Genomic DNA, 12,293 nt, shown 5'->3' with positions numbered 1-12,293 from the left:
CGAAAGCCTACTACCAATTAAGCATATTAGGTGATGTGCATCTCTGTAATGAGAAGGGGTGTGGTCTAATGACATCAACACCCTATATCAGGTGTGCATAATTATTAGGCAACGTCCTTTCCTTTGGCAAAATGGGTCAAAAGAAGGGCTTGACAGGCTCAGAAAAGTCAAAAATAGTGAGATATCTTGCAGAGGGATGCAGCAGTCTCAAAATTGCAAAGCTTCTGAAGCGTGATCATCGAACAATCAAGCGTTTCATTCAAAATAGTCAACAGGGTCGCAAGAAGCGTGTGGAAAAACCAAGGCGCAAAATAACTGCCCATGAACTGAGAAAAGTCAAGCGTGCAGCTGCCAAGATGCCACTTGCCACCAGTTTGGCCATATTTCAGAGCTGCAACATCACTGGAGTGCCCAAAAGCACAAGGTGTGCAATACTCAGAGACATGGCCAAGGTAAGAAAGGCTGAAAGACGACCACCACTGAACAAGACACACAAGCTGAAACGTCAAGACTGGGCCAAGAAATATCTCAAGACTGGTTTTTCTAAGGTTTTATGGACTGATGAAATGAGAGTGAGTCTTGATGGGCCAGATGGATGGGCCCGTGGCTGGATTGGTAAAGGGCAGAGAGCTCCAGTCCGACTCAGACGCCAGCAAGGTGGAGGTGGAGTACTGGTTTGGGCTGGTATCATCAAAGATGAGCTTGTGGGGCCTTTTCGGGTTGAGGATGGAGTCAAGCTCAACTCCCAGTCCTACTGCCAGTTTCTGGAAGACACCTTCTTCAAGCAGTGGTACAGGAAGAAGTCTGCATCCTTCAAGAAAAACATGATTTTCATGCAGGACAATGCTCCATCACACGCGTCCAAGTACTCCACAGCGTGGCTGGCAAGAAAGGGTATAAAAGAAGAAAAACTAATGACATGGCCTCCTTGTTCACCTGATCTGAACCCCATTGAGAACCTGTGGTCCATCATCAAATGTGAGATTTACAAGGAGGGAAAACAGTACACCTCTCTGAACAGTGTCTGGGAGGCTGTGGTTGCTGCTGCACACAATGTTGATGGTGAACAGATCAAAACACTGACAGAATCCATGGATGGCAGGCTTTTGAGTGTCCTTGCAAAGAAAGGTGGCTATATTGGTCGCTGATTTGTTTTTGTTTTGTTTTTGAATGTCAGAAATGTATATTTGTGAATGTGGAGATGTTATATTGGTTTCACTGGTAAAAATAAATAATTGAAATGGGTATATATTTGTTTTTTGTTAAGTTGCCTAATAATTATGCACAGTAATAGTCACCTGCACACACAGATATCCCCCTAAAATAGCTAAAACTAAAAACTACTTCCAAAAACATTCAGCTTTGATATTAATGAGTTTTTTGGGTTCATTGAGAACATGGTTGTTGTTCAATAATAAAATTATTCCTCAAAAATACAACTTGCCTAATAATTCTGCACTCCCTGTATTCTTCTTATAAATCGTTTTAACTTGCCTAGCGAGACCAGCTTGTTTCGTCTGAGATTCATTTAGCTCTTGCTTCCGAGCAGAAGTAACAGAGTGGATGAAAGCTCTCCTGCCTAATTCAGTTTGGACCTGAGGGACAGATAGCAAAACTGCTTCCTGTGACTGCAGCAAGTCGTTTCCAAAAGTTTCACAGAGATACGGGAGCATGAATAATAACAGAGTGGGACCAGAATGGCTTTACAGATAAAAGTAAACCAATTGAATGGATCCCTGAATGGAGAGGGCAAGCAGCCAATCAATTTGAGTACACGAGGTACAATAATGAGAGAGTGCTTTATGGTCAATAATAAACCTCCCTGATTCAGGAAGTGGATATTAAGAGGAGGGACGTACCGTAAAACATCTCCAGGGTTACCAGACTTTGTCGACCGGTACAGGGTAGCTTATATGTTAACATTTTTGATTGATGAGCGGTTTAATATTTCAGTTAGTTAAATGTACATAGACAGGGTCCTTTAATAAAAGTAAATATGCTTGTATAATCTTAATTATTAGCTAGCTTAGAGTCTATTTGTTAGCCTGATCCATACCCACCTAAAATCCTGATTTTGAACCTACTAGAAGTTAATAACATTTTACATTCTTCATCGATTGCTGGGTCATTGATACTCTGTCCTCTGCACCAATCTGTATTTCTGGGATTTCTGAAAACAAGATCCATGGACCATCTAAGTGCCAGTAATGGTTTTACTGTATTTTGATTATGTTTGGAAATAACTCAGCCATGTATAAGTGTCTATTTAACATCCTGAAAGTTAAGCAGCTACAGGAAATGTTCTCCCCTGGTCTTTTTAATCACATATAACACAACACAAACCAGAAGGAGAACACTTGGAAGTGCCCAAGCAAATCTTTGGGAGGTGGCAGTCTTTCTGTTAGTGTGACAAATCACAGAGTCAGAAATGTGGATTTGTGAAGATTTATGGGTTGAAATTTTAAAACTGCACTTGATTTAAAAAAGGTTCAAAAAGAGCATTGTGCAAAAGTCCAGAGCCACCTCAGATTTCTATATATTTTGCTAGGAAGATGAGAAAAGGCTCCCGAAATTACTGATTTATTAGTGAGCTTGAAAGTCAGTATTTAATTTAACCACCTACATTCGTCAACACAACCTGAACTCTCTTACTTGCCATTTCTTTAAGTAGTCGTCAGGAATAGTTCTCTTCCCACTTCCCGAAGGACATTCAAAGTTAAGTTCTTCTTTGGATGTTGGCTCCCTTTTGTTTAATTCTGTTGAGGTTTGGGCTCTGGGGAGGCCACTCCAAATGACTGATAGTTTTCTACTGTTTTTCTATCCAGGTATGCTTTTACTGCAGTGGCAAGGTTGGGATCATTGTCATGCTGAAAAATGAAGTTGTTGCTAATCAGATTATTTTAGATGGTATTGCATGGCGAATCAAAATCTGATGGTACTTTTCTACGTTCATAATTCCATCAATTTTGATAAGATCCCCCAAAACCACTGACTGAAATGCAAAGTCAAACCATGACAGAGTCTGTACTGTGTTTTACAGATAGCTGCAGATACTTTTGTACCTGATCTCCTCCATATATACTAATCATATGAATCCAAGACCTGTTGCCACTGATTTTCATTCCGGTTCTTGTGTAATTTGGCACACCTCAGTCTTTTATCCTAGTTTCCCTTCCTTGACAGCCAACCTACCATTTCTTTTGAGGCTTTAGCAAACAGTGGATTATCTGCAGGCTCCAGTGTATCTCTCGGGTCCTGTGTAAGGTTTTTGATGGATTTTTTTACTAGTTTTTTCTTCTATTAAGGGGATGACTTTCGACACCATTGATCTGCTGTAGATCATTTTTAGAACTGTCACTTCTTCTCTTGAACTTCAATTGCTGAGATATTTGGGGTGGCGGGAAAAAAAATCGAACCAGCACAGTATTGTGATTTTTTGCATGGTGATACTGTATTAACCCAGGGACATGAAATATCAATATTTTTTGTTAAAAGAATGAAAATAAATAGAAAATAATAAATGAAAATACCCTGGGAATACGACTCAACTGCATGACCATCCTGAGATAATGTTAGCTGAACAAGTTTACACTAAATCCAACACTGGAAAAACACTTAGCTTGATAAAGTACGTAATTGCCAGCTTGACCCATTCAATAGCAGACTGACAACAGAATGATAGCAGGTGACAAAGTTTATGTCACGGTCCTGGGTCAGTGACGCAGTGTTTTGTATTTTCAGTTATTATATAGTCTTTGATTTCATAATTTATCATTTCTGGTTTCTTGGTTTCTGTTCCTGTGCTCCTCCTGTGCTCCGTGTTTCCTGTGTCTCCTCAGTCAGTGCCAAGTCTGTATCTTTGTGATATCTGTGTGATTTGTGTATCTTATTTCAAATAAGAAAAAGCTTTTTTTTAAGCAATGCATTTTATAAGCGATTAAGAATTGATTATTACCTAAAAACTGATTTGAAGCAACAATGTCAAATAGTTGATGGCTTCAGCTCCTCTTTTGTGACAATGTGAGGTTTCCACATGTTTTATATTAGTGGACTTGATCCAGTAATCTGTAGCCACTTTTTGTCTTTTTAACCTATTTATAAAAACTATTTACAGTTTATTGCAAAACTCATGTTGGATTCATCTTTGCTTGTTGTTCTGTTGAATTTTTTTTTTACTGCATACAGTAAATTTTCTTGCAGTCCTGCAGTTACACTTATCTTGAATTTGCTATTAGCCAGCAGATTCAAACCATGAACCATCTCGCTGTGAAGCAACAGTGCTAACCACTGCTCCAATGTGCCACCCTCCTTTGGTAAATATTATCTTTAAAAGATCCTAAATAAGAGCTGTGCCTTTACTCTTTTGTTGTTTGTTGTTTCTATCCAAACAACACCACCTACAGACTAGACTACAGTATAGTACTTCTCTGTGTTGTGCACCTATTCCATACCTATCATATGTGGCCACCATGAAGTTGAGCAGGAGCCCAATGGACTGTTCCACATTGATCTGGTGGGTGGTGGGCAGCCGCTTGTTGAGCTGGTAGTAAATGGAAGACAGAATAGTCTCCAGTCGTGACACATTGATTTCAGCATTGTGGTCCAATGTGTTGAGCCCGTTGTCACGAAAGGCTTCGATCATGTTCCAGACATCCACCAGATGAACTGTGAGGGGGGATTGGCAAACAGACAGAATACAATCAATCAAGTCTGCATTCATGTTCAAACAAATGTTTCTGCTGGTGTTATAACGGCTGAAAAGAGGTGACATTTTTTTCTTACGGTTACATCTCTTCTGCACAAACCGAAGTTTGCAGGCAGTCCTATAAGTTGACAGTCTGATGACATCAAAGTTTTGAGCTCCTGAAAAATAAGAGAAACGCAGTCTCAAAAAATCATCTATACCTGACAAATGTAATCTGATATCAAAGTAAAAATATCACTTAAAGCTTTTTGAATGTTTATTTAATCAGTGATACGCTCTGTGTGGGAGGAATTACACGCGAGGGACCATGCATGTTTGTGCATTACATGAGATAGTGAAAAGACATCTCTCGCAGTCGACTCCACTCACTCATTTCCATGAAGAGCTGTCTCTTCTCCACCATGGCCTTGCCTCGTTTACTGCCTTCCTCGATCATTCTGTGGCACATCAAACACCAGTGCATGCAGCACTTACTCTTACTGTGCTTACTGCACAGCAGCATAGTAATAAATGCAACACACAACTCATTTCAGTGTCAGAAGTCATAGAGATAGGACTAAGAAGGATTTGAATGAACTACACTTCTTGCATAAAACTAAAGAAAATGCAGATATATACAGAACAGATGATTTTTGTGGATAAAACAGAATAGAAAAGGATCTGGTGTTCAAGTCTAAATTACATTTACCAGTGGAGGGCACACAGTAAGTGATCCATTATGTGGCTATAATGAATTATTGAAACACTCAGATGAACCCTTGAATACGGCTGTACCAGCAGGAAGTTTGCAATTTACCCTCTGCACAAAGGACAGCGTTAGTCATCAATATAACCTTGGTCAACTATGTAGATGATTTTGCTTTGAAATTTCACTTGTTTATTACTAGTCCATTCCCTATTACCGAGAAGGGACAGAGAACTGAAAAGAAATTATATATACATTATACTGAGAGTGTGCTTGGTAAAAGAATAGCCGTGTCAGAACTGTGACTTTTATTAAAAAGAAGAGTTTAACACTGTCCGGATGATGTTACTTCCTTCATTAGGTATATAAGGAAAAATTAAAAAATATATCCTTTCACATTTGTAGGTTTAATATGAAGCTACAATCAGGTGCCAAATAGCTTAGCTTAGTATAAAGATTTGAAAATGTGGAAATTGTTTGCTCTCCAGCTTCTAAAACTCACATAATGACCAGAATAGGTTGTAGTTTAGGGTGGGTTACATAAGGGATATTTATATATAGTATTCCAGTATTTCTGCATAGACAGTTTTACCAGTTTCTGGCTATACTAGCTTACCAATGTGAGAATGTTTTAGATCAATTACGCGATCTAACTCTTGGGGGAAGTGGAAATAACTAGAGATGCGCCAACTGACCAACAAGAGACCAGAATCAGCTGATTTCCAGTGTTCTTTGCCCAGACAGGTGACCAGCCAGTCAGCCTCATGTACATATATGGCTTATTATGGGCCAGACCACAATGGCATAGGCAAACAGTCATATACTAGCATCTTATTGGGTGAAGACACAAACCTTGGCAAAATAAATCGCCACAAAATGGAACAACAAATTTAATAAGACACTTAAATCCCCCTCACCAAGCTGAACATGGATATTTTAAAAAGGTAGCAAAGGCAAAATGGCTAAAGCTATCAGTATCAGCCTCGGTATGAGCAATGAAAGAGTAAGTGTAACTTACTGCAGTTTGGCAAAATTATTCAATCTTATCAATTCTTTACTAGTGAAAATAAATTTTGCATTAAAGAAAAGTATGCTGTCTATTGCAGTTCTTAGAAAGAAAATCTCAAGAAGCCAAGGAAATTGCAATCTCTACAAATCTTTTAAAATATGATGACAAAATCTATTTAGCTCTAAACTCACGAGCATGTAAATATTTCTCAGTGCCCCCAAATAATTATCTGATACCAAAGAAGAGATGCCTATTGAACAGCTTTAACTGTTGCTGCCTGATTGAACTTCACTGTTGACTCTGTTGTGCATTTTCAAACAGGATTCACTGCTGGTGTATGTTTTCTTCTCAGCTCAGCAGGGAAAGAAAAGCCCCCTTTGAAACAACACAGGTTTCATTACTTCATTCACTTCTTTCTCTGTACTATTTTTCAAAAGCATCTCCATGGCTTTTATTATTGTTATTCCAGTCACTTCTTTACAGTGTCACTTCTCTCAAACACAGGACAATTTAATTTACCGTTACCACCAATTCTTTTGGACTTGTTTTCTTATCTGACAAAAATAATTTACCGTGAAGACAATTTGCACATGGACACCGTATCCTTTCCTGCTTACCAAGCGCTTATATGACATGCTTTACATGTGACATATTATATCACACTGATTTTAAAAGTACTTACCTGCCGCACACTGTATGTCAACAAAGTGAAGCCTTAAACGTTGACCCTGTGAAAAAAAAACAAATTGAAAAAGGTCAGCGAGGGTGTCTTGATATTGACTCGACACCACCATTACTACGAGAGATGAGCTATTTCACGCTGACAAAATGTAGTAGACTTTTAAATAAGTAATTAACACCTCCCTTGTTTACCTCCTTCAAGGACTTATTAACTCTCACTTTGTGCTTTTCTTAACCTCCCCTCCATCGCCTCCTGTAGAGATACTGGTGAGCCAGCAAGGGAGCACTCCAGTGCCTGTGGTCTGTGCAAATGATAATTCTCTATGACATCCCGCTCAGCAGTGACTGCATCCTGTGGGCTAATGACACCGACTGAGCTGCAAAGGAACCACTTAATGATGACGGACACAGAGCACATTAGGGATAGCCAATAAGCCATTAGCACTGGGTGTCCCTGGGACCAAGGACTCAAGAGTATCCCAAACATGTTTAGATTACTTGCTTATTCTCATGGTGAATTGAGGGCATTCAGCTGATCAGCAAACCATAGAAGCCAAGGTTCGAAGTGTGTAGACAAGAAGCCCCCCCCCCCCCCCCCCTTTTTTTTTATTTTGCTTTCACTTCTATCCAACCTTGTTTTAGACAGACTGATCTCTAATGTTATGACAGAGCCTATTTCCAGTCACAAACTCGCACCTCTCCCTTGTCTTGAACATTTCTCTGTGCTGCTTACAAGAGCCAGCAAAGATTTTTAAAGGGGACGCTTCATTGAAATTAAGTTTTAAATAATAGATATTAATATAATAAGAGCCACATCTAAAGACTATTTTCAACATCAAACAATCTGCTGATATTTTTCTCAAATGTTCAATCAATATTTTTGCCATACGACAGCTTTGGGTGATTTCTTTAACTACAGCCTGGCTTTCTAACAAGCAAAACCTCCCACTTCCTAAACAGCGGGTTGAGTAAAGCAGAAAATCCAGTTGTGGGAATCTGATGTTTGCTTGAAAAACCAAACGAAATGTCAGATTTTTTCCAAATAATTAATTTTTTTGAGCAACTGAATGACTCATCTTCAGCTCTTTGACAACAACCACTCGTTTCACAAGCAGCAAAACCACTCTGTGCAATAGTCAAAAATCAGCTTCAGTGCTTATAAACACCATCACATGCCTTTGGAGCTGGCAAAGCATGGTAGTTTGGATAAAGTCAGACCAATTATATATCATAATTGTGATTCTAAATAGAGAAAAAAAAAGAGCTTTGGGGGCATTTTTAGAGCAGATATGTCAAAGGGGCACGGCTGCCCTTTGGCGAAATGGTTAAAAAACATTGGTTATGCAGTGGAAGACCCAGCAGAGACATGTCAGCAAAATATCACAATGGTTCATTGTAAATAAATTCCCTCTATGAGGTAACTGCTGAAATTCATGAGTATGCAACAAGGGTTGCACACTGGCAGTTCGTGTTTACAGACGTGTAATCAGAGCCTGTAAGCAGATGACAGTTTAACGGTTAAGTTGATTATTTGATGGAAGTTTTTAATAATTCATGCCAAAATAAATTCAGCACATTCAGATCACAGTCGGTGTGATCACTGTTTCACCGGTCCCGATCAATGGGATTTCTGGCTAGTGCCATTTATTCATCTCCCCATAAACAATCACAAGCTCGTAATAATTTGGATGTCAGATGCTTGCAGTGAAGTCAGACTGTGTAGTAATCATCACAGGCCTGGAAAGGTGCATTTTACTGTAACCGCACCTTCAGCTCCAAGGTAATGACAACATCCTTTGACGCGAGTCAACATAAGGACTCGGTTACTGCAGTATCTCTCCGCCGCTGATATCATTCACTTCTCCCTTTCTACGAGCCTTAATTCTAACGCTGAGCAGCACCGCAACACTTAAAAATCACTTCTAAAGCGACGGCAGAGCATCAACGCAGCCATGTTGCTGATTTAACCGCCTATTTACCTTATTTCCGCAGTGGGGAATGTGTGTCGTGATGTCCATACATTTATTTTTTATTTTTTTAATTTGTATTTTTTTGGTTAACAAACAATGACAATTCTGCATTTCTTCAAATCCTACTGGTGTCTCCACAGCCAAGTAAGATACATGGCGGGGAATTGGCCTTTACCGGAGGAAAATCGCGCAGGTTGCGTTTAGAGCATCATCATCATCGGTGGCAGCAGCAGCAGCATCAGATAGGGAGGATGTAAGTGGCTATGGGCGAATAAGGGGGATATTTCCTCCGTGCTGGACAGCCCCACTTCTCACCTTTAATAAATCCACGCGTTTCCCCTGATGTTAAAGCTGTCCGGGCGATGAGAAACAGCTCGGACCATCCATCGTCGTTTTTCAAGCCCCTCTCCCGTCTCATCCGACTTCAGTCTTCGCAACTGCGGTTGTAGCCGCACACAGAAACGTAGAGGCGCCCTGCTCCGCTCGGCATCGTCAGCGACCCAGCGGCAGAGGACAGTAGATACAAGCAGGCACGAAGATGCCATGCGCGACCAACTACTAGTACACTTTACGCATGTGCGCACGCACACTGGTTAAAGGCGCACTACTATTATTAATACCGCTGTTACTCTGAAATATAATCCCCAATATTATACACTGAATAGGAAGAAGCACAGAATTCATTTAGACTCATTTAAAGGGATACTGCAGCAGTTTGGGACTTTCATAAAGAGGGGAAAGAAAGAGATGTGGCCGGCGCAAATACTTTCTAAAAGACCGGAAAAGTATCATGACTTTCTAGTTGTCTGGAGAACCAAGCTCCATAACTCCTGGGCTCTACATTTCTCATAATGCAGTTCAACAGCGTCATAGAGTGTTCCTGTTCTTTATTCAACAACTGGACTCTTGTGGATAATATACTGACCCCAAATGTTTTTAAATATTAAATTAAATATAGTTTATTTTTTGAAGCTATTTAATGAAAATAATACCCCCTCCCCAACTGTGACAGTGTGGTGACCTCATATAAAAACATGTATCCCTCCTAAGGGCAGAGATCTTTAGGAGACACCCCACCACATTTCTTTTTTACATTTTTCTAAGACAGTCAGGGATAACTCAGCTACAGCAATCAGGGTTATTATGTCAAACTTTGGAGCAACAGAATTTTTTTTGTCAGACTGGCCCATACAGGGGTCGTAACATTATTGTGCTTTAAAAAAAAAAATTTATATATATATATATATATATATATATATATATATATATATATATATATATATATATATATATATATATAATTATAAATAGTACCAAAGACAAAAAATACAATAAAATGAAGATGCAGTCAAAGAAGAAACTTTTTCCATTATTATTTATTCATAATATTCTATTACTTTGATAAAATACACTTTGTTTACAAGTTCTGATTACTATATTACATTCACCTGGAGTTTTAAATGGAGACAAAATGACACTGACATTTAAGAAATTCACCTAGTGTCAAACATGACATTAAAAGAAGAAGGGAAAAAAAGTGGAGACCCCCCCCTTCCCTTCTTCCAGCCATTTTCTATATGATGTGCTCTACACATCCAAATGCACACACACAGTTAGCCTTAGTATTGATTGGGACTGCTGTTGGACTCTTGTTTCAGTCATCATTAACCAAAATGTCAGCTGCCTTTAGGATTGAGAATGATTGTTGTTAATATTTTTTGCAGTGCAATCCAGTCCAGCAGGACTCTAACATCACTTTCAACCAAATATGACGTAAATGTTTAATGGGGATCAAAAATGAGAATAAAAGAGACATCTGTATCACTAATTAAAACATCATTATGTCCTTAATAAGTGAAATTTCTATGCCTTGTGAAACTCCTACTAGATTCTAGCCCTCAAAAACAACTTTCCACAAGACACACCCACCAACTAAAAATTAAAACTATATTAAATGAATGACTTTTAAATGGTGCATTAAAACATTATCTTTTCATAAAGTGATGATGCAAATAGACAAGTAAAAGCTACACTTTAGACAACATCTTCATTGAAAAATATAGACCAATGGATTCACTAAAAAACCTGGACCATACAGAATATCAGATACCTGGACTATTTGAAAAGTGATTATTCTGCACGGTGGTCTGTCCAGCCTAGAAAAAAAACACTATAGGAAAGAACGGGACAGCCAATATATTAATATAGTAAATACCCTGTTGATTTGTCAAAAACAATTAGCAAATAGATCTTTTATATTAAAATATATTAATTAAAATATATTACTTTGATTAACTAGTCAGACATTTAAAAACAACTTCTGATTATTTTTTGTTTTCTTTAAGGTGACTTTGGCATACTACCTTGGAAATAATTGCTATAAAAGAGGTCATGTTTTGTACCTCCAGGAGATTCTAAAATATAGATGTGTCAATATTTGTAACCAGCAAAAACACAAAACTTTTGGAGATAACACTTCAAACACAGTGGCCTTTTTACAAGTCAGTACGCACTAAGCACTAATGTTAAAATCATCATAACGGGCCTGCAAAGGTTATAACAAGTGCTGACACCACTAATGTGTTGTGCATCACAAAGACAAATTACTGTTGATTAAATACATATGTGACAAATATCATTTTTACAATACTTCCAACCACAGTATTATAGAGGATCACTCTCTTAATTTCCTGGAAAAAGGCCACGTTAAAGTGAAGTGTTACACTCACTTATTGATGTATTGGTGACATATTGTACCTGTTTTTAGCATATTTCACTGTTCTTCTCTATCTTCATTCCACAGTAAAAAAAAACAAAAACAAAAAAAGAAAAACATTTTGAAATAAAGAGCCAGTTATGCTCAAGCAAGGTGTGCAGCACGAATAAAATAACAATATTTCTACATCTAGGCAAATACCATACATGAGCAAGTATATACAGCAAACTAACAAAATTGTCAGCATTTTCTCCACCCGCCTTGAGTGTTTAAATTAAGTTTGCCACTGCTGATTTATCTATACAGACGCACAAGCATTAGAAATCCCACACCAAGGGAGATCATATCCACAAACCTGATTTTTGGGGAGGAAATGCTGATTCACGCAGTAGGAAGTGACTTCAGACCTTCATTGGAAGTGAAAAGATCTTAATTTACCAACAAGGATTATAGAGGAATTATATATGATTCTCTTTTCTTTAGGTTTGATTTTAAGTGCTGTACACTGTTATTACTTTATATCCAGG

At 38.4% G+C, this 12,293-nt stretch overlaps 1 protein-coding gene across 1 annotated transcript in view; it reads right to left on the bottom strand.

Moving 5' to 3' along the window:
* The window catches only part of dtnbb (dystrobrevin, beta b), a 30,199-nt gene extending 25,058 nt beyond the window's left edge, over window positions 1–5,141 (bottom strand). Inside the window, exons 1-3 of the mRNA XM_085342618.1 lie at window positions 5,075–5,141; window positions 4,783–4,863; window positions 4,452–4,665 (exon numbers count right to left, since the gene is read on the bottom strand). Coding sequence (XP_085198744.1) covers window positions 4,452–4,665; window positions 4,783–4,863; window positions 5,075–5,141 — 362 coding nt within the window. The remainder of the gene's footprint in view (window positions 1–4,451; window positions 4,666–4,782; window positions 4,864–5,074) is intronic.
* Between the last annotated feature and the right edge of the window lie 7,152 nt (window positions 5,142–12,293).

The sequence above is a fragment of the Diplotaxodon limnothrissa genome, linkage group LG19 (genome assembly GCF_057381915.1).
Source record: "Diplotaxodon limnothrissa isolate DT_005_m linkage group LG19, D_limnothrissa_male_GT1.1, whole genome shotgun sequence".
NCBI lineage: Eukaryota > Metazoa > Chordata > Actinopteri > Cichliformes > Cichlidae > Diplotaxodon > Diplotaxodon limnothrissa.
The sequence above is the reverse complement of the archived record's forward strand: the minus strand, read 5'-3'. Positions and strand labels throughout refer to the sequence as shown.